The following is a 22395-nucleotide window of genomic DNA, read 5'->3' as shown; positions in this document are numbered from 1 at the left end:
AAATGTAAATCTATGATCTAATTTCTATTTACTTCATATCTATCTCTAATTCTCTATTACATGTAGATGTTTTTATTTTACTCCATTGGTGTTTTTAGTCCTTACAAGAATAAATTTCTTATTTTGGTGTTCATTTTGATTAAGTTCTATGCTCAATTCCAAAAAATTTATGTTCATAATCGATGATTGAATAGACATGTTGGATGTATTTATTTTCAAACCGATAAAATATATATTTAGTATACTATAGTTAAATTTTTAACAAGCACCCAGAATATAATTTCTGGATCCGCGACTGTTTATCATTATCATTGCCCCTATAAGGGAAACATCCATGGATAAAAAATCACATGCATCTGCAATATTACAGAGTTCTGCAAACGTAACCATCTTTTAAAAAATAGCTACTAGTATCAAAAACAACATCATATTGAAGAAAAAGCACGAACTACACCCTGATTCTAGGGTTACAAAAACATTCTTTTATCCTTTTAATTGATGATCTTATTAACACCGAGGCAAATCTACAGGGGGAGGCTCTATTGTTTGCAACTCCCCAACTCCATTGTCCACCAAGAAAACCATGCCCAAACCCCAAGTTATATGAACATCCAAGTGACAATGCATCAACCAAGCACCTATATAATCATGTCAATACGCATGTTGATCAGGATGCATTTATTATTTTCTTGTCGATCACGATACAGATTTTCTTAGCTAAAGAGGCATTTATTTATTCAAATGATGTGTATTTCTTATTTTGACCAAATTTTTTTATCATATTTTTACATTTTAACTATTCATATCTTTGGTCTTAATGTATAGATCACATATATAAATTTCAGCCACTTTAATAATCGTTAAGATATCAAAAAAGTTTTAAAATCATGAACGAGCGAAAAATTGCAAAAACTTAATCGTTTGTAATTTTAATACTAAATCAAGTTTTGAATGCCTTAACGATAACCAAATTAGCTGAAATTTTGTAGAGGTGATCTATACATTAGGAGCTAAGATATGAACAGTTAGGTTACAAAAATATGATAGAAAAGTTAGCCGAAATAAGAAATCCGTACCATTTGAATAAATAAGGATTTCCTTAGCCAAGAAAGATGTATATGTAATATTTGTGTATATATATATATATATTGATCTATGTACGTAATTACGTATTGCATGTTATTACGTACCTGGATTATCAGCTACAAATCTGATGACTGCCCAACCATTTGCGGGCACCGACACAGTGTTCCTTAGAGGTGGATCAACATGGTTAAACTTTTTAGTATCAGTCTTGGCATTAAAGTTTCCAAAACCCTCTGCAAGGATGTAGAAATCGTATCCGTGAAGATGAATTGGATGGTTCTCTGGTGTGACAATACTGGTGTCTTGTAACACCACCTGCACTCTAGACCCGTATTTCAACTTGTATCCCTTTGTTCCAGAACTTGATTGCCAAAGCGAGCGGCTGACGTTCCCGGTGTAATCGAATTTCTGGGGTGGGTTGGCTGGAAAATCACTGGTGTAAACTCCAGGAATATTTTGCTGGTAAGCTTGGAGAATTGACATGTTGTTTGGAAGGACAAATGAGACATTGTTCATGCTAGCAGCGAAGCGTGTGCCATTGGGGCCTTGGCATCTTCTAGGTCGAAAGTGCTTGGGGCATTTGTTAAGTCCAAGTCCTATTGTGAAGAAGAGGTTCTCGTCGATTTCAGTTGGAACTTCAACTTTTCTAGGGCTTCTGAAGCTCTTAGTGAAAGCAGATGCAGTGTTGGTGTCGTTAAAAGCTGGCAGCTTTGGCATTATGGGTTTACCCTTGTTGCAACTAATCGTGTTGCAACGGACGGACTTGTATTCAAGAATGGCTGTGGTGGTGGTGTTACCAAATGGAACATTTTGTGCACTGAAATAGGCTCTTGCTGCCATGTAGTACCGAGATGGAGGCTGGTCTCCGGTGATTAAAACATCAGTTGTCTGCCCGGGCCCTAGCATGAGAACGTTGGTGGTGAAAGGCTTGGTGTAGGAGGCATCAGCACCAACCACTGTCAATTTATGGTTGGCGACAGAAAAGAAAAGAGGCTGAGTAAGGGCAGCATTTATCACTCTCAGTAAGTTGGTCTCGCCGGAGTCTATGGGAACCACGACAGTGCCTGAGTAATATTCAATTCGAATATGAGTTGATTCATGGTCTCGCAGAATATCTATTTATTTGATTCATGTGTCATAAGTTTCATTTCGTTTGTTCGTAGCTCTAGTGCTCTACCATCATTTTTCATAGAGTACGTTGGGGCGTATCCGCGTATATGTTCTAATCAATGTGGAATGGAACCATACCTTTGCTGGAACAATTGTAAAGATCACCAGGTTGACCGTTGATAGTGAATGCATTAGAAAGACTAGGACCTACTCCGGTGCGAGTTGCTGTTCTGATCACTTTAATAGGGTTAGCATCCCACCACTCACCGAGAAGAAGTGTTGCTTGACGATTTGGTTTAGGAAAAGGATAGGAGTCTCCTTGCTTTGGATGAATGATAAGTGCTCCATACACGGTAGCTCTAAGCCATGAGCTATGTGCGTGCCACCACAGAGTACCTTCTTGGCCCTGGACTGTAAACCGGTAGGTATAACTCCCTCCTGGTCTAATAGGACATTGAGTAACAAACTCAGGTCCATCGGCCCATCCAGTTCTCATTTGCCGAATGCCATGCCTGAAGTGTATACAAGTAACGTAAATAATATAACTGATCGATCGATAATGAATGTGTGCAACTATCCTATTACTGCAATTCTAGGCTCGATCAGCTATCGTACATTACCAGTGAATGGTGACGTTGTATCGAGCTTTGTTAGTGACTTTGACGACAAGAGTGTCGCCATTGTTTACTTCCAAGGTTGGCCCTGGGAACTGTCCATTCACTGTGATGCTGTCATGGGTTTTGCACAGCCTCTTCACTGGTTTTGCTTGGACCTACATTTGTTGCATGCATGGCATGGCTGATTAGTATCTGAAGAATGAGAAGGAATAGAATAGGATAAACTAAAGGATAGAGAATGAACTTACAACAAACTCATGGTGGTGAGCTTTGGGGTCGGCCAACGTCGACATTACTGATGAGGCAAAGAGAAGGCAAAGGCCCAGAAGGAAAATGCTACTGAGTGTCTCCATTAATTGATGGCTAGCTTCGTATGCTTTGTTTATGTTTTAATTTGAGTAGTGAGATGTAATCGGATTAGTGAGTGACAAAGTGATAGATAGGGTATGCTTTTATATATGGGGAAAGATAGGCCTGTGTTCTGAGGTTGGAATCCATTTTACGTTTAGATTGATGAACTAATTAATTATCTCAACTCTATTAGTAGTAGTTGCACAGTTGCACCCACTGGCCAATACAACCAATTAAGATCAATAATGAAAGTTGCTTTACAAGCTAGTATACTTTCTAATTGGATTAATGAGTTTTGTTAGGATATGCCCAATTTGATTGTAATTCGTTTACCGGCAGATCAAACTCATTATTCATTTTTAGCTCTGTCTAGTTTTTTCGTTGTTTTCTTTTACTTGGGTTAATGACCCCATTTGTACCAAAAAAAACTCATTATTCATTTTTGTGGAATAACATATGAAAGCTTTATGCATGTGTGTATTTTTCAGAATAGAAAGATGAATGCCGGAATGAAGAGATGAATGAGAAAATAAATTATAAATCAACTACTTTTTAATTTCCTAAAACTCACTTGCAATCCTACTTTGAATCAAATATTACTTTGAAGTACTGTATCTATCTCTGATTGATTTGCTAGATTTGAACAAGAGAATCTTTGTGTTACTTTATAGATACGTAAGTGCACCTTGCATGATAGTTAAACCAAATAATAGAGAAGAAAAGATTCGATCATTCTCGTCAAACATAAAACTAGCTAGAAAATAAAACAACGGTCAATTTAACTACCAAGTGATTTTATAATATAAGTCCACAATGGTCACGGTCGATGGAAATGATAATTTAGTGGGTTAGACAATGTATTGTCAGATGGTTGGTTTAAGTCATCTTCTAAAATGAAAGGTTTGATCTGTCAAACAACACCAACATCTCTAACGGTTGTTTTGTTCTAACTTACGTAAACATGTAGCTTAACTCGAGTTGTGATGGTAATTTTATTATCTATGAGTTAGGTAGCCAATCACTGGCATACTCACCCGTTTTGGCGTTTATAAGTAAAGTCCTTTTCATTTCTCAATTTCTTCTTTTTCTTTCAATTATTCAAGTAATACATAGAAAAATGGGAGATCAAAATTCAAAAGTCATAGTTGGTTAGTTAGTGACCAAGACAAGACTAACTCATACGTGTAAGTGATAGGACCATATGTCGGGATTGTACTTCGAACAGTGGCATAGCGTGATCACTTGAAAAACCCTACGAAGGATATGAATTCCATAACTTGCAAGCTTATTTTCTGTAGTTTGATTTATGAGTTCACTCGAGTTACTTGCATGCTTATCATATATAAGCAGTGAGAGAACTAAAATTTGAATCTCGGGGTTGAGATATAAATAAAGAGTAGAGAATAAAGATTTTAACAAATCTTACGTATCTCATTATATACAACAATTAAACGAATAAGACATTAAAGATAATTAATTACAAAATATTCCAAATTTAGATATTTTTATCTTGAAATTAGGTGTATTTAGCACATATTAAGTACTACTGAATGTAAATTAACCTCTTTGATTGTCCTTACTTAATGTTATCCTTAATTTTTTTTGGGGGGGGCGGGGTGGTGGTGGGTTCGGTTGTTAAACTGGAGAATCATATGACAATATCTAGTGGTTCTCATTTTTAATCATAATTGACACGTAAGATTTAATTAGAAAATTCATATTTAAGTTATTTTGTCAAATACTATCCTAAACCCTAAACTATAAACTCTAAACTCGAAATCATAGTTCAAAATTATCAATACTCATGAAGGTCATTTCACAAATAATAAAAATATGTAAAATTATAATTTTGGTGTAACAATTCCACGTGTCAGAATATAACAGATAAGGAGTACCACTAGATATTGTCACATGGTCCTTGAGTATTTAAAAATTTATCGTTAAGTTGGCACAAAATTTCAGCTATTTATGAGATAGATATATGAAGTCATTATGGAAAGATTTAAAAATGTAAGGGGGTCCGAACCCCTTCATCTATGAAAGTAGTCCCGCCCCTGTATATAGGTCGTGCAACTAATATATAATGAACCTGGTAGAGTCAATTTGATATAGCTTGCCCAATTTATCCTGATAATTTTTTCGACATTGAGTTTTCTACGATTCTATTTTTCCACAAACTCATGCTTCAATGATTTTGAGCATACCTCTTAGCTAGTCGGGGTTGGAAGCTCACCGATGGTAAGTTCTCAGTTAACTCTACTTAGGCCATCTCCAATATATTGGAGCCAGGGCTATAATTTAACCTCCTAAAATATTATTTTTTATTAAAAAACCAATACACAATCTCCAATAAGAAAGGACTAAATTTTAGCCTTTTCAAATATTTTACGAATTTATAAACTTATTATAAAATAATTTAATTTAAATTACATTGAATTTGTGTTAAACTAATTCTTAAGGTGTATGTATGGTTGAGTATATCTATATGGTTTCATTGATAACATTTTAATATGATGATATCAAACAAAAAATAATAATTGATTATTTTGATCTTTATTGCTTTTATTAAAATTTCGAATAATTTAAAAAGTTAGCTATTTAATTTTAGACCGAAAAAAATAATAACATCAATGTACATTGGTCATATTCAAGATCCAAGCTATACATATAATTATGTATAATTGCAATGATTTTATAAATTATATTTGTAAATAGAGATTTAGGTCATTAATATCATGACACTTGTCTTTATATACAATCTAATTGTACATGTTTTTATCTTTTAATCTGACTTGGGACACTAATTGATTTGGCATGGGCTAGACACAGGGCTAAATTTAGCCCTTTTATGGCATTTTGGCCCTTTGGCCTTTCTGTTGTTGGAGATCAGAATAAGTGGAAATACTACTTTTCCAACCCTATCATGCATATAGAACATACACCTGAGAGGATAGTCATCCTAATCTACAAACAAGAAGTCTACCCTTTCAAAGTAAATAGGTCATAAATGTTTTCTTTCCCACTTTCCTTCTCGTCTACCATCCCTTTCCCTCCGTTCCACCACCTGCCTGGATTTGCTCCCTCTAGAACCATGCCTCTGGCCCGATCCAAATCCTCCAGGCTGACCATCAAATGCTGATAAAGAGTCGGGATCTCCAACACTACCTGTATCACCAGAGTCTTTGCTTCCATCCAGATTTTCTTCATAACCACTGCCCGCATCATCCAGACGATCACGTGATTGTAAGATGGTAGGCGGTTGTCCAGAAAATGTCCGGGTACCGGATAGAACCACAGTTGGTATCGTCCCCATGGATGAATTGGTGGAAGAACTCTCTAGCTGCACATTACTTGCTCTTGTACTACCTTCATTACCGCCTCTTCCATTTTCTCTTTCACGATACCGATCTCGGGGCCGACTGCATATTAATATACCCCATTATAACTCCAAAACCAAAAGTAACAGCGAGACATAAATGCACAACCACCAATATCCATTCAAAACATTCACAAAAGAACATGTCCCGTTTCAAAACATATGATATCCATCATATACACAAGACATTAACAGCAGGCATTATTCCAACTTTAAAAAGATACTGTACATAAAAGCAAAGGACATATATTCTATTGACATTTCTTCGGGGCTCCATCCTATGTTTTAAGTTCAGATAAACTAAATTTTAGTACAGGACTGATTAAGCAGTCAAGTAATGATGTGAAACACTTACCTACAGTAAGTGGAAGAAAAGTCGCGTCGTGATGGACGGAGACCTGCTTCAGCTTGCTCCAATTCACGCTGAAGATCTCTCTGTGACAAGGTAAGTATTGAGATATTAGAGTGTAAGAATATTTGCTGAAGTAGATGTATGTTTAGTTTTCTGACTTTTCTCAATCCGAGAAGAACAGACTACAAACTGTTTAACTAACAAAAAGAGTGCCATCTCACGATGCAAATTATGTAGCAAATAGGATAAGCAAAAGCATAAGTCGATTGAAAATTTGCATATCAAATAATACGGACTGCACTTTACCTGTGCTTGTCTTTCCTTCTCCATTTCAAGATTTTGTCGCAGCTCCATTGTTTTTGCCCTCTCAAGTTCTATTAATCGCTGTCTCTCGATATCCTTTTCAACTTCAGCTGCTCTCTCCCTGGTATCAGTCCACATGTTAGTCCATATCCAGTTATTTATGTTCATCACAAAACAAGGTATACATGGGCCTCTCAGGATGCATGCTGTACCTATCAAGTTCTTGAAGTAGTTGAGCTTCCCGTAAAGCTGCCTCTTCCAAATATTTCTGACGGTCATGTCGCAGAAGAAGTTTTTTCTGCCTGCGAGTGACAATGTCTTCACGAAGCTTGGACATTTCTCTGTTAAGGAAAAGACCAAAAGTTTATAGACCAAGCCAAGAAACTGGAAAACTTTCCAAAGATAAAACGCACAGAAATCATGCACTGAATATGATATAGTATATTTTCCCAAGACATGATAATGAGATATATAATGTTACGCTTTATCAGCAGACCAAATCCTTTGGAGGGTATACCCACGTCAAAGTAGTGGCTAAAGCCTATAAGTTTAAACTTCAAACCAATATTTACAAAATTACTTATAGAGGTAATATATATGTCGCCATATCATGGGTAGGCGATACAGTCAGACAGTGGTTTGCTTGGTCCCTAATTGTTCGGTCTTCTGCGCCATGACAAAAACGTTGATGGTAGGGTGTAAAGAAATATTGGCTAAAGACTTGTAGTAGGGGTTCTGAAGAAAAAATACTGAGTGTTTCTTCTACAAAAATATTGGCAGTACCTAGTGAAAATATGTCAATAATGGCAACATATAGAGGAGAATATCACATTTCTATGCCTATCAACATTTGACATATTGAGAGCAACATCGCAAAGATTTAGAGATGTGAAAAATGGTTGCTGGTCAAATATACCGATTTTAGCCTCACTCTTCACATTGAAATTTACATATTGAAAATATACTGAAAATATATTTCGCACTTACAAGGAATGAATGTGGTCCTTGATTTGCTGCAGACGTGCATTATCTTTCCGAGGAGCTGAAAAGAAACAGAACAAGAAAGTGAAAAAATGGTAGAAATTAAAATAAAAGGTGCAGTCTTTTATACACTCAATAGAGGGAAATTATTACAGCTTAGGGAAGGAATCTTGTGTTTGTCTTTGGTCTCTTTAAGTGATTCTTGCAACACATCTTTCTGAAGAATGTCCAACTCTAACTCAGCCTCCTCCACCTCCTACAAACAGGTTCAATTATTTTAACTTCATATATATGTTTGATACGTGACTAACCAGTATCACTAGAGCTTCAGGCTTTACCATAACCTCTTGGTCAATTTTATTCGAGAAAACATCAACATATGCCTTTGCAGAAGTTAAGCTAGCAAGAACCTGTAACAAATTAACAAACACAGGAGGCAGCAGGTCAAGAACACATGATACCGATAAAAAATGGAGGGGAAAAAACATTACTGAAAAGATGAAATAGGGTGCCAAAAATATAAGTATTAAATTCAAATGTCACTCCAATCCACTGTTTAACATGTATTTAAAACAGACATGGTCATCCTGGTTTCCTTGATGTGCAAACAAAAAATCAAAACATGTTTCAACGTAATTGCTAAGAAAATGACACAATGACAATGTGATGGACGAACATATCATTCTCAAAATAAAGGTAGACAGACCTAATTGATGACAAGCAAAGGACAAATACAGCATGAATTGAGAAACAATTGCTCACCCAAGAGATTCTACAAGATCACTAAGCACCAACAGGTATGGATTAAAGACACCCAATTTTATGATAATACAACTGGTTGTAAGGATTTGACAAGAATATATCCTTGCTTCATTTCAGTTCAATTGAGTCTTAATAAAAAAAAAACTTAGAGACGTTGATTAATCTGAATTGCTGCAACCTTGAAACAGTAAATAAGATTATGGCTTATTGAGAAAAACTATTATATAATATTGTTTTGGTGGTGTTTAATGCAAAATAACAAACAATAGCATCACACATCATACCATCACTACCAGTAATTAAATTGTATTACGTCATCTCTACAGTCCTCACCTGAAGAACAGATTCACGAGTACTTTCAAAATCTGGGTCAACTTGTTTCGAAGAACTTGATGAGAGCACTTCTCTTAGGATCTACGCATAAAGTGAGGTTCAATTAATATGTAAGTTAATTCAAATATAATGATTTAAAAAAAAAGAGTTATGAGGAAAACTCCTGATTTATGGGACAATATACTTTGAATTTTTATGTTAAAACAACAAACCAATATTTCCAGTAGTCTACCTGTTTAGCTTCATCACCTTCAGCTCTCAACCTATATAAAACTTGGCAAGCTCTTTTCTCAACATCTCCCAGCCTGCCATCTAGAAAATGAAAAACAGGAATTTAAAATGTTTAAAGATATGCTCCCAACATTTTCAGGACACTGTTATCAATTTAGATAACTATAACAGGTAAATACCAGTTTTCGACATTGCTAGGGTCTCAATATTCTTCCAAACATTTTCAGGAATCAGAGAGATATCTTCATCTGGACAGTAAAGGCAGGCACCAGCTATCAGTGCTAATGAAAGCCTCACTAAGGGTCCCTCACTGTTTGCATGGGCAAGCACTCCCAGTCCATGAACACTATCTGCTGCCCCAAGGAGAGACTGTAGTAGACGTCGTTCAGCATATGGGATATAATCAACAAGAAGTGCCATTGCACGAGTCTTCACAAGTAGTGATACATCAGATGATGCCAGCACAACAACCAGATCCCAGGTACTTGAAACGATACTAGAAATAGTGGACTCAGAAAGAGAGATAGCTAAGTCAGGTGCTACTAATTGTCTGTACAACAAGCAAGACTGTAGGTCTGCTGCTCCACTCAAATCTTGGCCAACAACTTTGCCTAAAATCTGCAGTCCTATACTCCGTTGTTCAGGTTCAGGATGACCCAGCATTGTACAGAACAAGTTAACGAGAGGACCCTCACATTCCTTGAAAGAATGAATGCCTCTGGCGAGTAACATTGATAACCATTTATGACTCTGTAGACGCCAAACAAGTTTTGGTGCACTGAACAAACAATTTTTTATTGCAGAACAAATAATGGCAATCACATTGGCAAGGCCAAATTTAAGGGGCACTGCAAGCACACAATCAAGCATAACGGATGCAACCTCCCAGCATCTGTTTTCTTGAAGGGTCAAAATAGTTTCAGAAATTACTTCTAGACCAAAGCTCCAAGAAACAAGGAATTCATCAACTGGCTTGGATGGAAGAGAGATTTCTGAATCATTTTCTTGAGCAACATTAAGGCTTTCTTCTGTTGATGCCAAGCATTTTAAGTACATGAAACACTCTGTACATGTAATAGTTATTTTCTTAGCTAGTTGATGGTGAAGATTCCAACAGAGTTCAAGTGTGGAGAAAAGCTTAACAATGAGATCGCCCAAGTGCTTTGAGAATTCTGCTATCTCTTCATGAGATAAAACATTAGCCTTCTTATTCATAATATTACCTTGAGAACCTTCTAAGTTCTCGGAGATCTTATCTGGAAGTGAGGTTTGCCACAAATCGCTGAGGAACCATGAGTGTGACTCCGAACTACAGTCATGCAATTCATCAGTTGGCAGCTTAAGTGGGATGGCACCAAAGAATTGTAAGCTCTGAACTAACAATAGCTTGCAGCTCTCCATGACACTCTGGAATGCACAAAGATAATTGTGGAAAGAGGAAGTAGGCTCAAATGCAGTAAAATCAGCCCAAAGCATCAAGGACTTCAATATTTCCTTCCTACGTTGAGCAGATATATCAGGAAAGACGGAAGCCAAAATGAAAATTGTCAGTCCTCTGTTGTATTCTTTTGCTGTGGAATCATCTTGGTTCATAATCAGACTGATGTTATTGAAAAGCTCATCAAAGCATAATGACTCAAAATTCACACATGAATCATCGACCGATAATCTTTCCTCATTGGACACCTTATTTAGAGAATAAGAGATGATTGGTTTCAACAAACACAATACAGAATCCAGAAAAGATACATCACAATAAGATGCTCTACAAAGGGATGCCAGAAGTTGCACCACTCTTGGTATCTCAGGAACCATTGCTTCCATGTGCTCAGTTACAATGGCCTCTAGTAAATCAAGGATGATTACTTTCGCATTCTTTGAAGCATAACCTTTCAAATGATTTGAACTATTTCCAGCTGAAATCTGCTCTGTACATAGAAATGGCCAGGTACACAATTCAGAAAACCAACACAATATGTCAGGGACCATACTGGAAGAAATGAACCTCAATTGCAACCCAACAGCCTCTAAAATGGTTTCTCCAAAAGCTTCAAATTGCTTTTTCATGTTAGGAAAGAACTTGTAGAGATCAGGGTAAATGGCACGAAAAGATTGGTCCTGATCAGCAACAGTTCTAGCCCCCAAATCTTCAAATTTTCTATTGACAACATTGTCTACAATAGAGAGCTCATCTGCAAATATAGATAAAAGGCATGTCAGCTGTGGCAGATCCAAAGCAAGAAGAAGTCTGTCCTTAATATATTGTCTTGCATTACGAGATACTGCCATCCAACCAAGAAACCGAACAAGAGGGGATGTTGATCTGGAAAATGTTGCTATTCTCTGCATCCAGGCTGAAGAAGGAATCAAATTTCCATAACTGAAACCGTTTTTATTGATTGCAAACTCCATTCCCTCATCACCAGAGCTTGCAGATATTACAAGTCTTTGAAGCAGTATCCACCGACGTTGTATACCATGCACTGTCTCTGGCTCCAGGTGCACACTGCTCTCTTTAAACTGATTATAAAGGGATGTTAGCGTTCCATTTAAATACTCAGCAGATCCTAATGCAATGTCAATCACATGTTCTGGAACACAGTATAGCTTAGTAGCAGAGTTCAACAAAAATATCAAACACTGCATAAGAATTTCGTGCATCAAGTGTTGCTCCCTTTGCAATCTTTGAACCAGAAAGCTACACAACAAAGCTTGATTTTGCCGAACCAAGGTGATGGCATCTGCAGATTGTACATCAAAGGGAGACAACTTAATCACTTCTTCATCACATCCTACAGTGTTGTATGGACTGCAATTTCCATCTGAAATCTTCTCTTGGTACTTCTTATCCAACTCTGCAGCCTCAAGCAGAGTTTGAAGAACAACTTTGTCTCTTTTCCTTTCTAGAACGGCTATTGTTTCAAGTTCACTCTTAGACTTTCCAGAGACCAGTTCCATCTCCAAACTTCCAAGATTCAGTGGAACCCTACTGGTGTTTCTATCGTTCATCAACTTTCGGCTGCCTCTGAAAGACATCATAAAAAATGGATTTACATAACACTCTGCAGCCAAGAGCAAAGCATCAATAGCAGCATCATGACTCTCAACAGTGATCTCATTCTGTGAATGTAAATCTAAGGCCAAACGCCGAAATTCAGAAGCTCTGAGCTCACAGTCTTGATAACTTATAAGTTGGAAATAATCTGCTTGCAAGTTGAAAAATTCCACAGAAAAACCAGAATCTAGTTTGAAGTCACTAGGAAACTGATACGGAAAACTTTTCCCAACCCCATATTTTTGTTCAGAGTCAACATCTCCAAGGTTAGCGACAGAATTATACTCATTTGGACTGCTACATTTATTTGTGAGAACTATATCGTGCAATTCTGGAGGAGCAAACAGAAGACTGGCATCTTCTAAAATGTCCGTTTTTATAGATGTTTCATCTGTTTTACCATCAGATTCATCCTGACTGTTTGACTTTGAAGAAACCATCCCATGGTGAGAAGTGGCAGAAGATGACAAGCCAGTTGAAGGTTCAAGTTGAGGCAGTCTGGAGACGGGAGATATGCAAAGGTCAATTTCAGGAGGTAGCTGCATGTCAGGTTCTATTATCGAAAGTAGTACACTGCAAAAAGATTTGAACATCATCCATCATCAATCTCAAATAACATTAATAAAATCACAGTTGGTAAAACACAGCCTTATGGGAGAACACAATAATGCTCATTTTCATCTTCACAGGATGGGGGATTAAACCTTTTGGAGAAAGAATGCCAATTGAAATCACAATTAAGGTTATTTAACCCCACGGAAAACAATAAACAAAGTGGAATTTAAGAAAGGGCAGACCAGATTCACATGTTCATTGGAATGTATCCATTCTGAGGCCAGTAGGGAAAATTCATATACGCTCGAGGAAAATGGATTTCAATTCAAAGACAGAATCATGATACTCGATTTATTTAACAGAAACCGTAGACTTCCAGCTCTGCTGCCAAGTACCTCTCATATGCCAGGCCACTATGGAAAGGTCTACATGTGCTCAGCTAGTCATGAGAAAAAATTTGAAATAATACGACCATCTATTACCTGGGAGCAACCGATCCATGCCTCCATTCAGATTCCAGTGAAAAAAGAACTGCTGGTTTCTGCACTGCTGTATGGATCACATTAATAGCAACAGCACAATTCCATTCCTGCTTTTCCGGATATTGAGAAGATAGGTCACCAAAGGCTATTTTACCCTTGAATCTGCCTACAGCGGGATCAAGAAATGGCTCTAGCATCTCTATAAGAAACAGTATCCTGTGCTTAACTTCCTGAAAACAGTGAAAAGTAGAGATGCTAAAAGGCAAGATTTCATTCACTTCACATATAAACCAAGGTTTGCTGTGCTTCTACGTCTCAATCAGTCCAAGACTATATGACATCAATATGCTAACACAGTCATAGTATCACTTCAGAGTTGATATAAGCAGAGAATAGATAGCCACTCAACTAAGCGAAGATGGTCTTTATTATAAGCATATAGCACATTTATGAATGTGAAAAATGAAGTGATGTAATTCCAAAGGAAAACTGAGAACAGTATTTGATACCTTGTACTTTCCCAAGATATCATCCATATGACCAGAGATAGCCAGAATGATGTATTTTATTGCAGCACGAGCACGAGGCAGGTAATGTTTAGCACCCTAGCACAAGGACAACAATGTTGTTACGTAATGGAAAGAAGAGCTATTACATGAACTTTCTTGTACAAAACAGATAAAGGGGAGGAAACAACAATTATTAACTGAATTTGAAAGTTGAATTGCGAGATAGAATACTAGATTGCATAACCAAGTTGGGAGCAGAAACTTGATTTAATTTCTTTAGGCAACAAATAACCTATTCACTTGCTTTCAGAATGACCAATCAGGTCTATTGGTGATGCAGACATCAATGGGACAAATAGATCCACTGTGAGCATCATCAGAACATATATTTTTCTACGTGAAAAATGACACAGTACTCACCTAATGATTCCAAAAACTTATGTGAGAACAAGGGCAAAAGTTACAAAGAAAACTGGACCCAGTGCATCTCTTTAAGGCATTATCTAATGCATGTAATTCTGCCTCTCTATACCTTTGGTAGTATTTGTAACATATTAATATCATCATTCATTAGTTCTTTATTCATGTAAAAGCATACCTGAATTACACCTAAGAGGTCCTCCAGAAGCTCTACCGCCAGATCTACCTATATCAAATAAGTACTTAAATTTAAAACTAAAATAAAATACCAAAACAAGAACCCAAAAACAAAACTACAGATGAGTTACAAACAAATAAACCGGCAACAGACTAACCCTTGCAATCACTTGAGTAAGCCAGGGTGCTAGCGCACTGCAACACAGATCAATCAATACACATGCCGCCTTAGCCTGCAAAACAATTAAACCCAATAAGTACAGCTTCAGCCATATATATGTGCTGCATACAGCATTTAAAATATCCTAATACCTTTTCTGTTTCATTTTCCCTTTTTTAGAAAGAGAAAAACATTACCGGTTACAAATCATGAGGGGAACACTCCTTATAAGAGTATAATTATTAATGAAGGCATTAACAATGTCAAGACACTATAAATTCCAAACTAATACCCCTGAATTAACCAAAGTCTTCAGACAGCTACTTTTACTTTAAAAGAAATCAAAATTATTGAAAAGAAAGAACAATCGCAAAGGTGGACAACCTTTCCACCATAAACTTACATAACTAAATTACATACTTAGTTGGCGATAATAGCAGAGTAAAGAAACAGAAAGCTTTGTAAACCCAAAGACCCATGACCAGAGAGAAGACTTGAATAAAATGCTTAGGTCTGCCCAAAGTTCCAACAGTTATCTTTCCTGGAATTCAATTTTCTTTTTTGTTGACTCTGTCCCTCTACTTTTTACTTTCACCTATGGCCTATCAACTAAAGCCCAATTCCTGAATTAGTCAGTTTGCCAATCCCAATGGAGAGATCGCACAACTCACTCAAGAAGGTTTTTGGAATGTAGAGGTCACTAAACATTTAAAAATATATTTTTTACATAAAATAAAAAAAACTTAATAAAAACAGGCCAAAATGATAAAATAGAATATTAAAATGAACAGCGACTAACATGTGAAGGAGAAAATGATGATAAATAGCCAGCACATGAATGAAGGAGTGGAAGGTACAATAACGAAGATGATGTTGCTACAATCTGCAATCACAACACCATGATCATAATATGAGCTAAAAGTCAATTATATCACTATAAGAATTCTGAGGCCAAATTGAATCAACTTGCACCATTCAGTATAACCTGAGATAGGGCTTGCTGCACAATTGGTTGTCTCCATTGACTGAAGCTGTCATCAACAATATCAGGACGGGTTGACAAGGGACGAAGTGCTACAAAACCCAAAGGGGACCATGAGAAAGCAATCAATTTTGGCCACTCCAAGAAACTTGAGTCAATAATTCAAATCACATTTTCCGGGTTAAGTGAACTTCTGGCTATAGCCTATAAACAATATAGGAAACAAGAAAATTCTGGTTTTTCATAGAAATTTGAGAGTTTGTATCTCTGCTCTGAAGCTCTTCTATTCTCCAATTTCCTAGAAGTTGAATTTAATTATTTTACCCTACTTTTCTTTTGTTCCTATTGGAAAGTTCAACAGTTGCTCCAAGTACTGCAACCTTTTATTATCTTCATTAACTATTTAATGAAATAATAACAAAATAAAAGGAATATTGGTGAAATTCCCAGTTGTATTTTTATATAAGGAATAAAATTTTCAAGCTACATAAATTTGAGAACACCCACACAAATACAAAACTAAAACATAATCCACAAAATTAAGGAAGTTTAATTTCCATACTATAACGTCACTATTAAGTATGAAAGCTTCTTTATACTCTTTGGCTTAAATATACCACGGCATTATGAAATTTACATGATCAAGTTGAAAAAAAAATCACTATTATTAATTTGTTCCAGAGCAACAGTACATACAATCATCTGCTTTTTTTCCCCTTTGGTTCAATGAAAAGTGTACATTCTGGTTTCAAAATGTTGATAGTTTGGAATCTAAATCTTTTTCATGACATTTTTATGACATGATTGCAGTAGAAGGATATAATGGGTGTGAAACTCACCTGGTAGCAATGATTGAATTAGAGGCAATGCAGACCAAAAGTCAGAAGTCCTATCTGCTAATTTTCTGCAGAGAAGTGGCTGAGAAAATCACAGGTCATTAGTGAATGGACAGAATAACAGCAAAAAAAGCTGGCATCACAGAGAATGCTCATTCAGTTTCTTACATTCAACTAACCTGTGAAGCACAAGCATAGAGAACATGTAAAATTCCTTCCTCCACTGCTCCTATATCCAAGATGTTAAGGTAGCTTGAATCCCAGTGATCATCAAGCAACTTGAACTCTTCCCCAAACAAGTTTGAGTAATCAACTAAAGGAGCTGGATTTGTTATTTCTGATTTTGTTACCTCATCTCCAGATGTCACTTCATCAGGAGATGCTAATACTTCATGTACTGTAACAGGTTCTATAAGCCTATGCAAAATCCTAGAAGCCTGAGATAAGCAGTATAGAAACAGTAATGTATTACAGTCAACAAGTTGCCAAAAATCATGCAAAAGGATAGAACGAAATTGATCACCTTTCTGCAAACAATTCCCAGATCGGAATCTTTATAGGCCTTTCTCAACAACATAAAGATTGCATCTGCACGAAATACTATAGAACTTGATGTGGTCAGAACAAAATGTGCTGCGCTGCGTGATCTCCGTGGCTGCACACCAAAAAGGAGCAAAACTACCAGTCATTAAAGACCACAACATGGTAAAATTAGATATTCTTACATTGCTGTGGCATTGTATGCATGTCATCTAACAAGAAAAAGTAAATTTGAAAAGGATTATAAATATATACATATAACATAAAAAGTAAAGAAGCAGTAAACAGACCTCAAAGTTAGAAGACACGGTCAAGGATGATGATGCCTGGCTACTTTTAGAAACTTCAGAGTCTGAGATATTGCCTGAAGACTTTGTAATTGACCTGCAGCATCATTTAGAATTACCATTAGGTATAGATTGATCTAGCTAACAGACATGTGCAAATTATTGCTGAGAGATTAGATAAATACATAAGCATGATAACTGATTTCCGAAAAGTAATGAAACAAACTCAAACTTATAACGATCAGAAAAATAGTGAGATGCTTCAAACGATTAATCCTCAGAACAAGATGACTGCATTCAACATAGGCACATACGATGTGAATTCAATCATTGTGCCATTTCCTTCTTTAATAGCTATAAATCCCCCAAACCTGCTCTATGGACCTGGGCTCAAAACTGGGGCCTCGTTGAGGAAATCAACACCAGCAAATAGCGGGAGACACTGCAAACTGGATTTAAACACAATACAATAAGGAAGAAAACCATGGGCCTGATTTTTTCTGCCAGTAAATTGCTGTGCCATTTAAAATCAGTTTTTAATGACCCCCGGTCATGGAACAAGATAAAATGGAAGAAAAGCCTCTGGTAATGGTGGACTGACATTTAGCAACCATATACCGTATTCAGATCAATGCTCGAATAAACATCTCAATTGCATAACCAAGTTCCTTGTTTTGTAGAATAGATGCTTATAGCGCTAGTACTAGTTTCAGGGGGGTTCTGTTGATTTTTCAAGATAATTTTCTGAGTTTCGTGTTTTTCTACTCTGCTATGTTGTACATTTTTTATTTTTTTCTTAATAAAATGGTAGAGCCTATATAATAAATTGCAACACTTCTAATAACATAACCTAATTGAAATCCATCAATTACTGGTCAATACCTAGATTCCGTCTGTCAAAGCAACTTTTTTTCTTTATACCCGACTTCTTAACAACCAACTATTAAGCATTTCACATATGAGCCTAAAGACCCTAACATTTCTGCCCCATGTAACCCCTACAAATGTGCCTAGAAAAACCTTTTATCAGATCTTCAATATATACCCGACTATGATGCACCAATACGGGTACGGGATACGTGTATGGGTACGGCATGATACGGGGACACGTTTTTTCTAGTATGTAGCGTTTTGGATACGTTGTGTAAAATAATATTTAATATATATATAATAAATTCAAAAATTTGATAAAAACAAGCAATTAGCTCAAACAAATTCCGATCTATCAAACATGAACATAACAATAAGTAAGAATCATTTTCCAGTATATACTCCTACATAACAAACAAGTTATGATCTGTCCTACATAACAAACAAGTCATGTTTCCCAGCCAAATTCAACAAACTCAATATTCATCAAATACAAAGAAAACCAACCATCATATGCAGCTATAACAACATTTCAAAAAACACAATACTAACACAACTATGACAGACCCATAAGTCTACAAGTTGCCCTCTGCATCTTTAAATACCAATGGACGAAGTGGACCTAAAGAATTCATTGTTGTATTCCTATGACAACCAAACTTCATGTACATGCACACTACCAAGTTTAAAGTACAACTGCGTTTTGATAACAATTCCAAATTGGTGTATTGACTTGAACATAATGTGCAAAGAACAGTCTACTCTTAATAATCTAATCTGGTTAATCATCATCCCACAAAAGAAAGAAAGAAAGAATAGTTCGGAAGTTATCCAAAGGGCCTCTTAATGTTAGTTTAGGGGAATTATTTGAAAAAAAAACCCCATTAATGGTTGATTCAAGAACACTTGCAGACAGTCTTCTCCCATGAACTATCAGCAGAAATCACTTCAAAGTAAGAATTTGAAATATCCAGTTCGTTGGCCATGATATGAAGACAGAGATTTACAACCATAGATTAGGTTTTATCAATCATAAAATGACAATTGTACCCTTAAACGTATCCAAATCGTATATGGACCGTATCCTATGAGTTGACTTTGCACTACATAATTAGGATACGTTTTTTCATCCATGGATACGTGCATATGGCGTATCCAGACCGTACCCGTATCCGACACGGGTACGATACGGACGTACCTAAATTTTAACGTATCCATGCTTCATAGATACCCAATTTCTTACAACCAACTCTTAAGAACGTAGACCAGTATTTCACTCCTTAGGAACTTCTACACCATTCTCCATCTCTGTGATTTTGCAAGAAACTATTTGTTTGTATACTAATTAGTAATGGTTTGAAAATGGACTAACCTATATCCTTTACAGCGTGTTAAGAAAACAATAGCAGGTCAACAAGCTGGAGAAGATATAAATAATATCACAGGGCTTGATACAAAAAAATATTTTCCTATTTAAGGATTAAAAATTTGTCTAGTCTGATAAATGATAATCAAATCAGCTCTAATAAGATGCAAAATGAATAAAGCCAGGATAACATTAGTAAACCTCTTTTAACATTTGAACAGTGAGTTTAATCAAACAAGTGCAGGATAATCCAGAATTGATTGAAAAGAGAATGCTCTTAGATAGAATGCATATGAGAAATCTTAGATTAAAACATCACAATGATCTCTGTTCACAATAATCAAGCCATTGTGCCGCAAAAGCACTATGACCTATTGCATAGAGTGATAGACGTCATGAATAACAACCATGCATTCGTCGAAATCTAATATTTGGAAAAGCGAATTGAGGAATATATAGAAGGAATATATAGAAGGAATATATAGAGCAAGTACATGCCTTTCTTTCCCAAGATCAAGTATTGGATAAAATGGGCCGGCAAGCATAGCAAGAAATCGTAAGTTTTGTTCAGCAGCATCCGAGAAACTGCTAAGATCTGCCTGCACAGTTGCAAATAAAAGACAGATAAAAGAGGGCCATCAATTATTAGGAAAGAAAATGAAAACAGGTACAGAGGAACCCAAACAGAAAAAGAGGTGACTAAAGCACAAAAAAGATAAGCAAAATACTAATTGTTAAACAATTAAGTGTACCTCAAGTTGAGGAAGAAACACAAGCAACCGACTTGCCATGTCTTTAAGCAACTACAAACTAGTAGGCATCAGAAACGAGAGAGAGATACATATGAAATTACAAGAACATGGTAAACACGATGGATAGAACGGTCGTCCACCTGAAGGTGCATATCTTGAGCGTCTTGTTTGTGAGATATAATAGATGGTAACAAGTGATTAACAACTGGTTGAAATTCTGGTTCCAGTCCGGTCACTGAAACCCCAATAAGCTGCAAGGTGAAAAAAAATATAAGACAATTTACTGCTGCTAAATATACGTGATAATAATGAATGTTCTTAGCAAAACTATAAATATATATATATATTAATAATATAAGAAAGATGATTAACAGAGATGATATAATACGAATTATTAAATTCAAAATAGCGGGATTTTATAGTAATGGCCATATAGTTCCCACTATACAAAGTGAGAGCAAGAAGGAAAGACTAATAAATGATCAAATTTAGATATATTCCATACGACCAACTGATAACTAATCATTCAATTGTAAGCGATTTAATTATATCGTGGAATGGACAGATATATACCTCTGGCCTACATGATTTCAACTCAAACCAAACACAACATTCCCCATTTCTCACCTGTATGAAGAAAATGGCAATGGGATTCCCCCTCAAACACGATATCCGGACATAGCGGCACGGCGTGTAGTTCGTTGGATACACCATATCCCGCCGCGGCGCCTCACAGCGTGCCCGAGCCTTGACAAACGTCTCTGGCTGTTCTCCAAAGCCAAAAAAAAAAAACACATTACAGCACACAAACCATGCACAAAATGTAAAACACGCACAGTTATAGTAAACAGTCTGCCCAGACACTCATGAATCAAATGCAATCAATACTACCAAGCTGAAATCGGCACAAGCAATTGGAATATGAGTGAATCGAGAGTGACCTTGTAGCGCAATCCGAGGGAGATTTCCCACTCGAGGACAGACTTGTTGTAGATTCTGATGTGAGATAGCAAGCAAGGTTCCTGATGAAAGCAAAAGAGAAATTGAATTAGAAAACTGAGTGGAAGAAATTGGGGGTTTTAGGGTTAGGGTTAAGGGGGAGAAGGAGTTACGTTGAGTTCGAGGAGGATCCACTCCTTGGTGTTGGTGGCGGTGGACCAGTGAGAGCGGAGGTCGGCGTCGAGCACGTGAGCGGCCTTCTGAGACGGGGACTCACGTGACATTGCCTTGACCTTGTAGTCGAGAGGCTTCACTCTCGCTTCGAACTCCACCTCCATCTCTAAATCTCTCTCTCTCTTTCCTTCCTCTGGGTTTTGTGGGAGAAGAGAAAAACAAAAGGGTTTGCGAATGGGGGAGGAGAGACTGAAACAGTGAAACACTTTTGTGATAGTCTTGGTCTTCGGTGGCGCTTTTTTATCTTTCTCAAGATGGAAAAGACACAAACGTCCCCTAATCGGAAGTGAACTCTGACTATATTTTTGATATGTGAGGGTCAAACGGTAAATAACAAGATATGAAGATTGAGGTCATTGCAATCCAAAATGATAGTTTTTGCTCTTGTTTCTACTTATTGGAACCGACTTCTATGTGATGACGAGGGAAAACAAATTAGAAAATTACTTAGTGTACTCGACTTCTCTAAACTTAAAGTTGAAGAGGATTCTGCATGTTGTGGAAACTTTGTGAGATAACGTGTATGTTATCAACGAATCGTGCTGATCAAATTCAAACTAGTGGAAAGAGATCAGTGGACGAGAGTTCTAAGTTATAAAATACGTGTTGAGGAATTCACATACCATAAAACCCTTCTTACGCCCCCTCATTCAAGATTTCCGATGGGATCTCAACTTCCACCTTGGTTTCAACAAGGCAATAGTTTTTCGCAAACTGTCCAACAACCTC

General features: G+C 36.6%; 2 protein-coding genes across 5 annotated transcripts; both read right to left on the bottom strand.

Moving 5' to 3' along the window:
* Nucleotides 1–429: 429 nt before the first annotated feature.
* On the bottom strand, nucleotides 430–3166 carry LOC126802478 (laccase-12-like). The gene is made up of 5 exons (XM_050530116.1): nucleotides 3062–3166; nucleotides 2817–2968; nucleotides 2335–2708; nucleotides 1191–2150; nucleotides 430–638 (listed from the first exon to the last, which is right to left on the bottom strand). The coding sequence occupies exons 1-5, from the start codon at nucleotides 3164–3166 to the stop codon at nucleotides 508–510; spliced, it is 1722 nt and encodes a 573-aa protein (XP_050386073.1). The 3' UTR covers nucleotides 430–507.
* A 2688-nt stretch (nucleotides 3167–5854) lies between these two features.
* On the bottom strand, nucleotides 5855–21851 carry LOC126801476 (uncharacterized). Of its 4 annotated transcripts, XM_050528838.1 has the most exons (26): nucleotides 21606–21851; nucleotides 21435–21515; nucleotides 21121–21258; nucleotides 20634–20744; nucleotides 20494–20544; nucleotides 20240–20340; nucleotides 17509–17602; nucleotides 17202–17333; nucleotides 16858–17115; nucleotides 16682–16760; nucleotides 15846–15934; nucleotides 15660–15743; nucleotides 14859–14933; nucleotides 14702–14749; nucleotides 14104–14199; nucleotides 13595–13824; nucleotides 9682–13130; nucleotides 9504–9583; nucleotides 9272–9352; nucleotides 8515–8586; nucleotides 8330–8432; nucleotides 8183–8237; nucleotides 7408–7536; nucleotides 7199–7316; nucleotides 6896–6975; nucleotides 5855–6583 (listed from the first exon to the last, which is right to left on the bottom strand). In XM_050528838.1, exons 1-26 carry the CDS (start codon nucleotides 21768–21770, stop codon nucleotides 6166–6168), a joined length of 6417 nt encoding a protein of 2138 aa, XP_050384795.1. In that variant the 5' UTR covers nucleotides 21771–21851; the 3' UTR covers nucleotides 5855–6165. The 4 variants fall into 4 exon arrangements, with proteins under 4 accessions (XP_050384795.1, XP_050384796.1, XP_050384797.1 ...); XM_050528839.1 differs by lacking the exons at nucleotides 21121–21258; nucleotides 21435–21515; nucleotides 21606–21851 and having other exon boundaries at nucleotides 20494–20551; XM_050528840.1 differs by lacking the exons at nucleotides 21121–21258; nucleotides 21435–21515; nucleotides 21606–21851 and having other exon boundaries at nucleotides 20494–20534.
* Nucleotides 21852–22395: the final 544 nt, after the last annotated feature.

Source organism: Argentina anserina, chromosome 7 (assembly GCF_933775445.1).
Source record: "Argentina anserina chromosome 7, drPotAnse1.1, whole genome shotgun sequence".
Lineage (NCBI taxonomy): Eukaryota > Viridiplantae > Streptophyta > Magnoliopsida > Rosales > Rosaceae > Argentina > Argentina anserina.
This window is presented reverse-complemented; position numbering and strand designations above follow the sequence as displayed.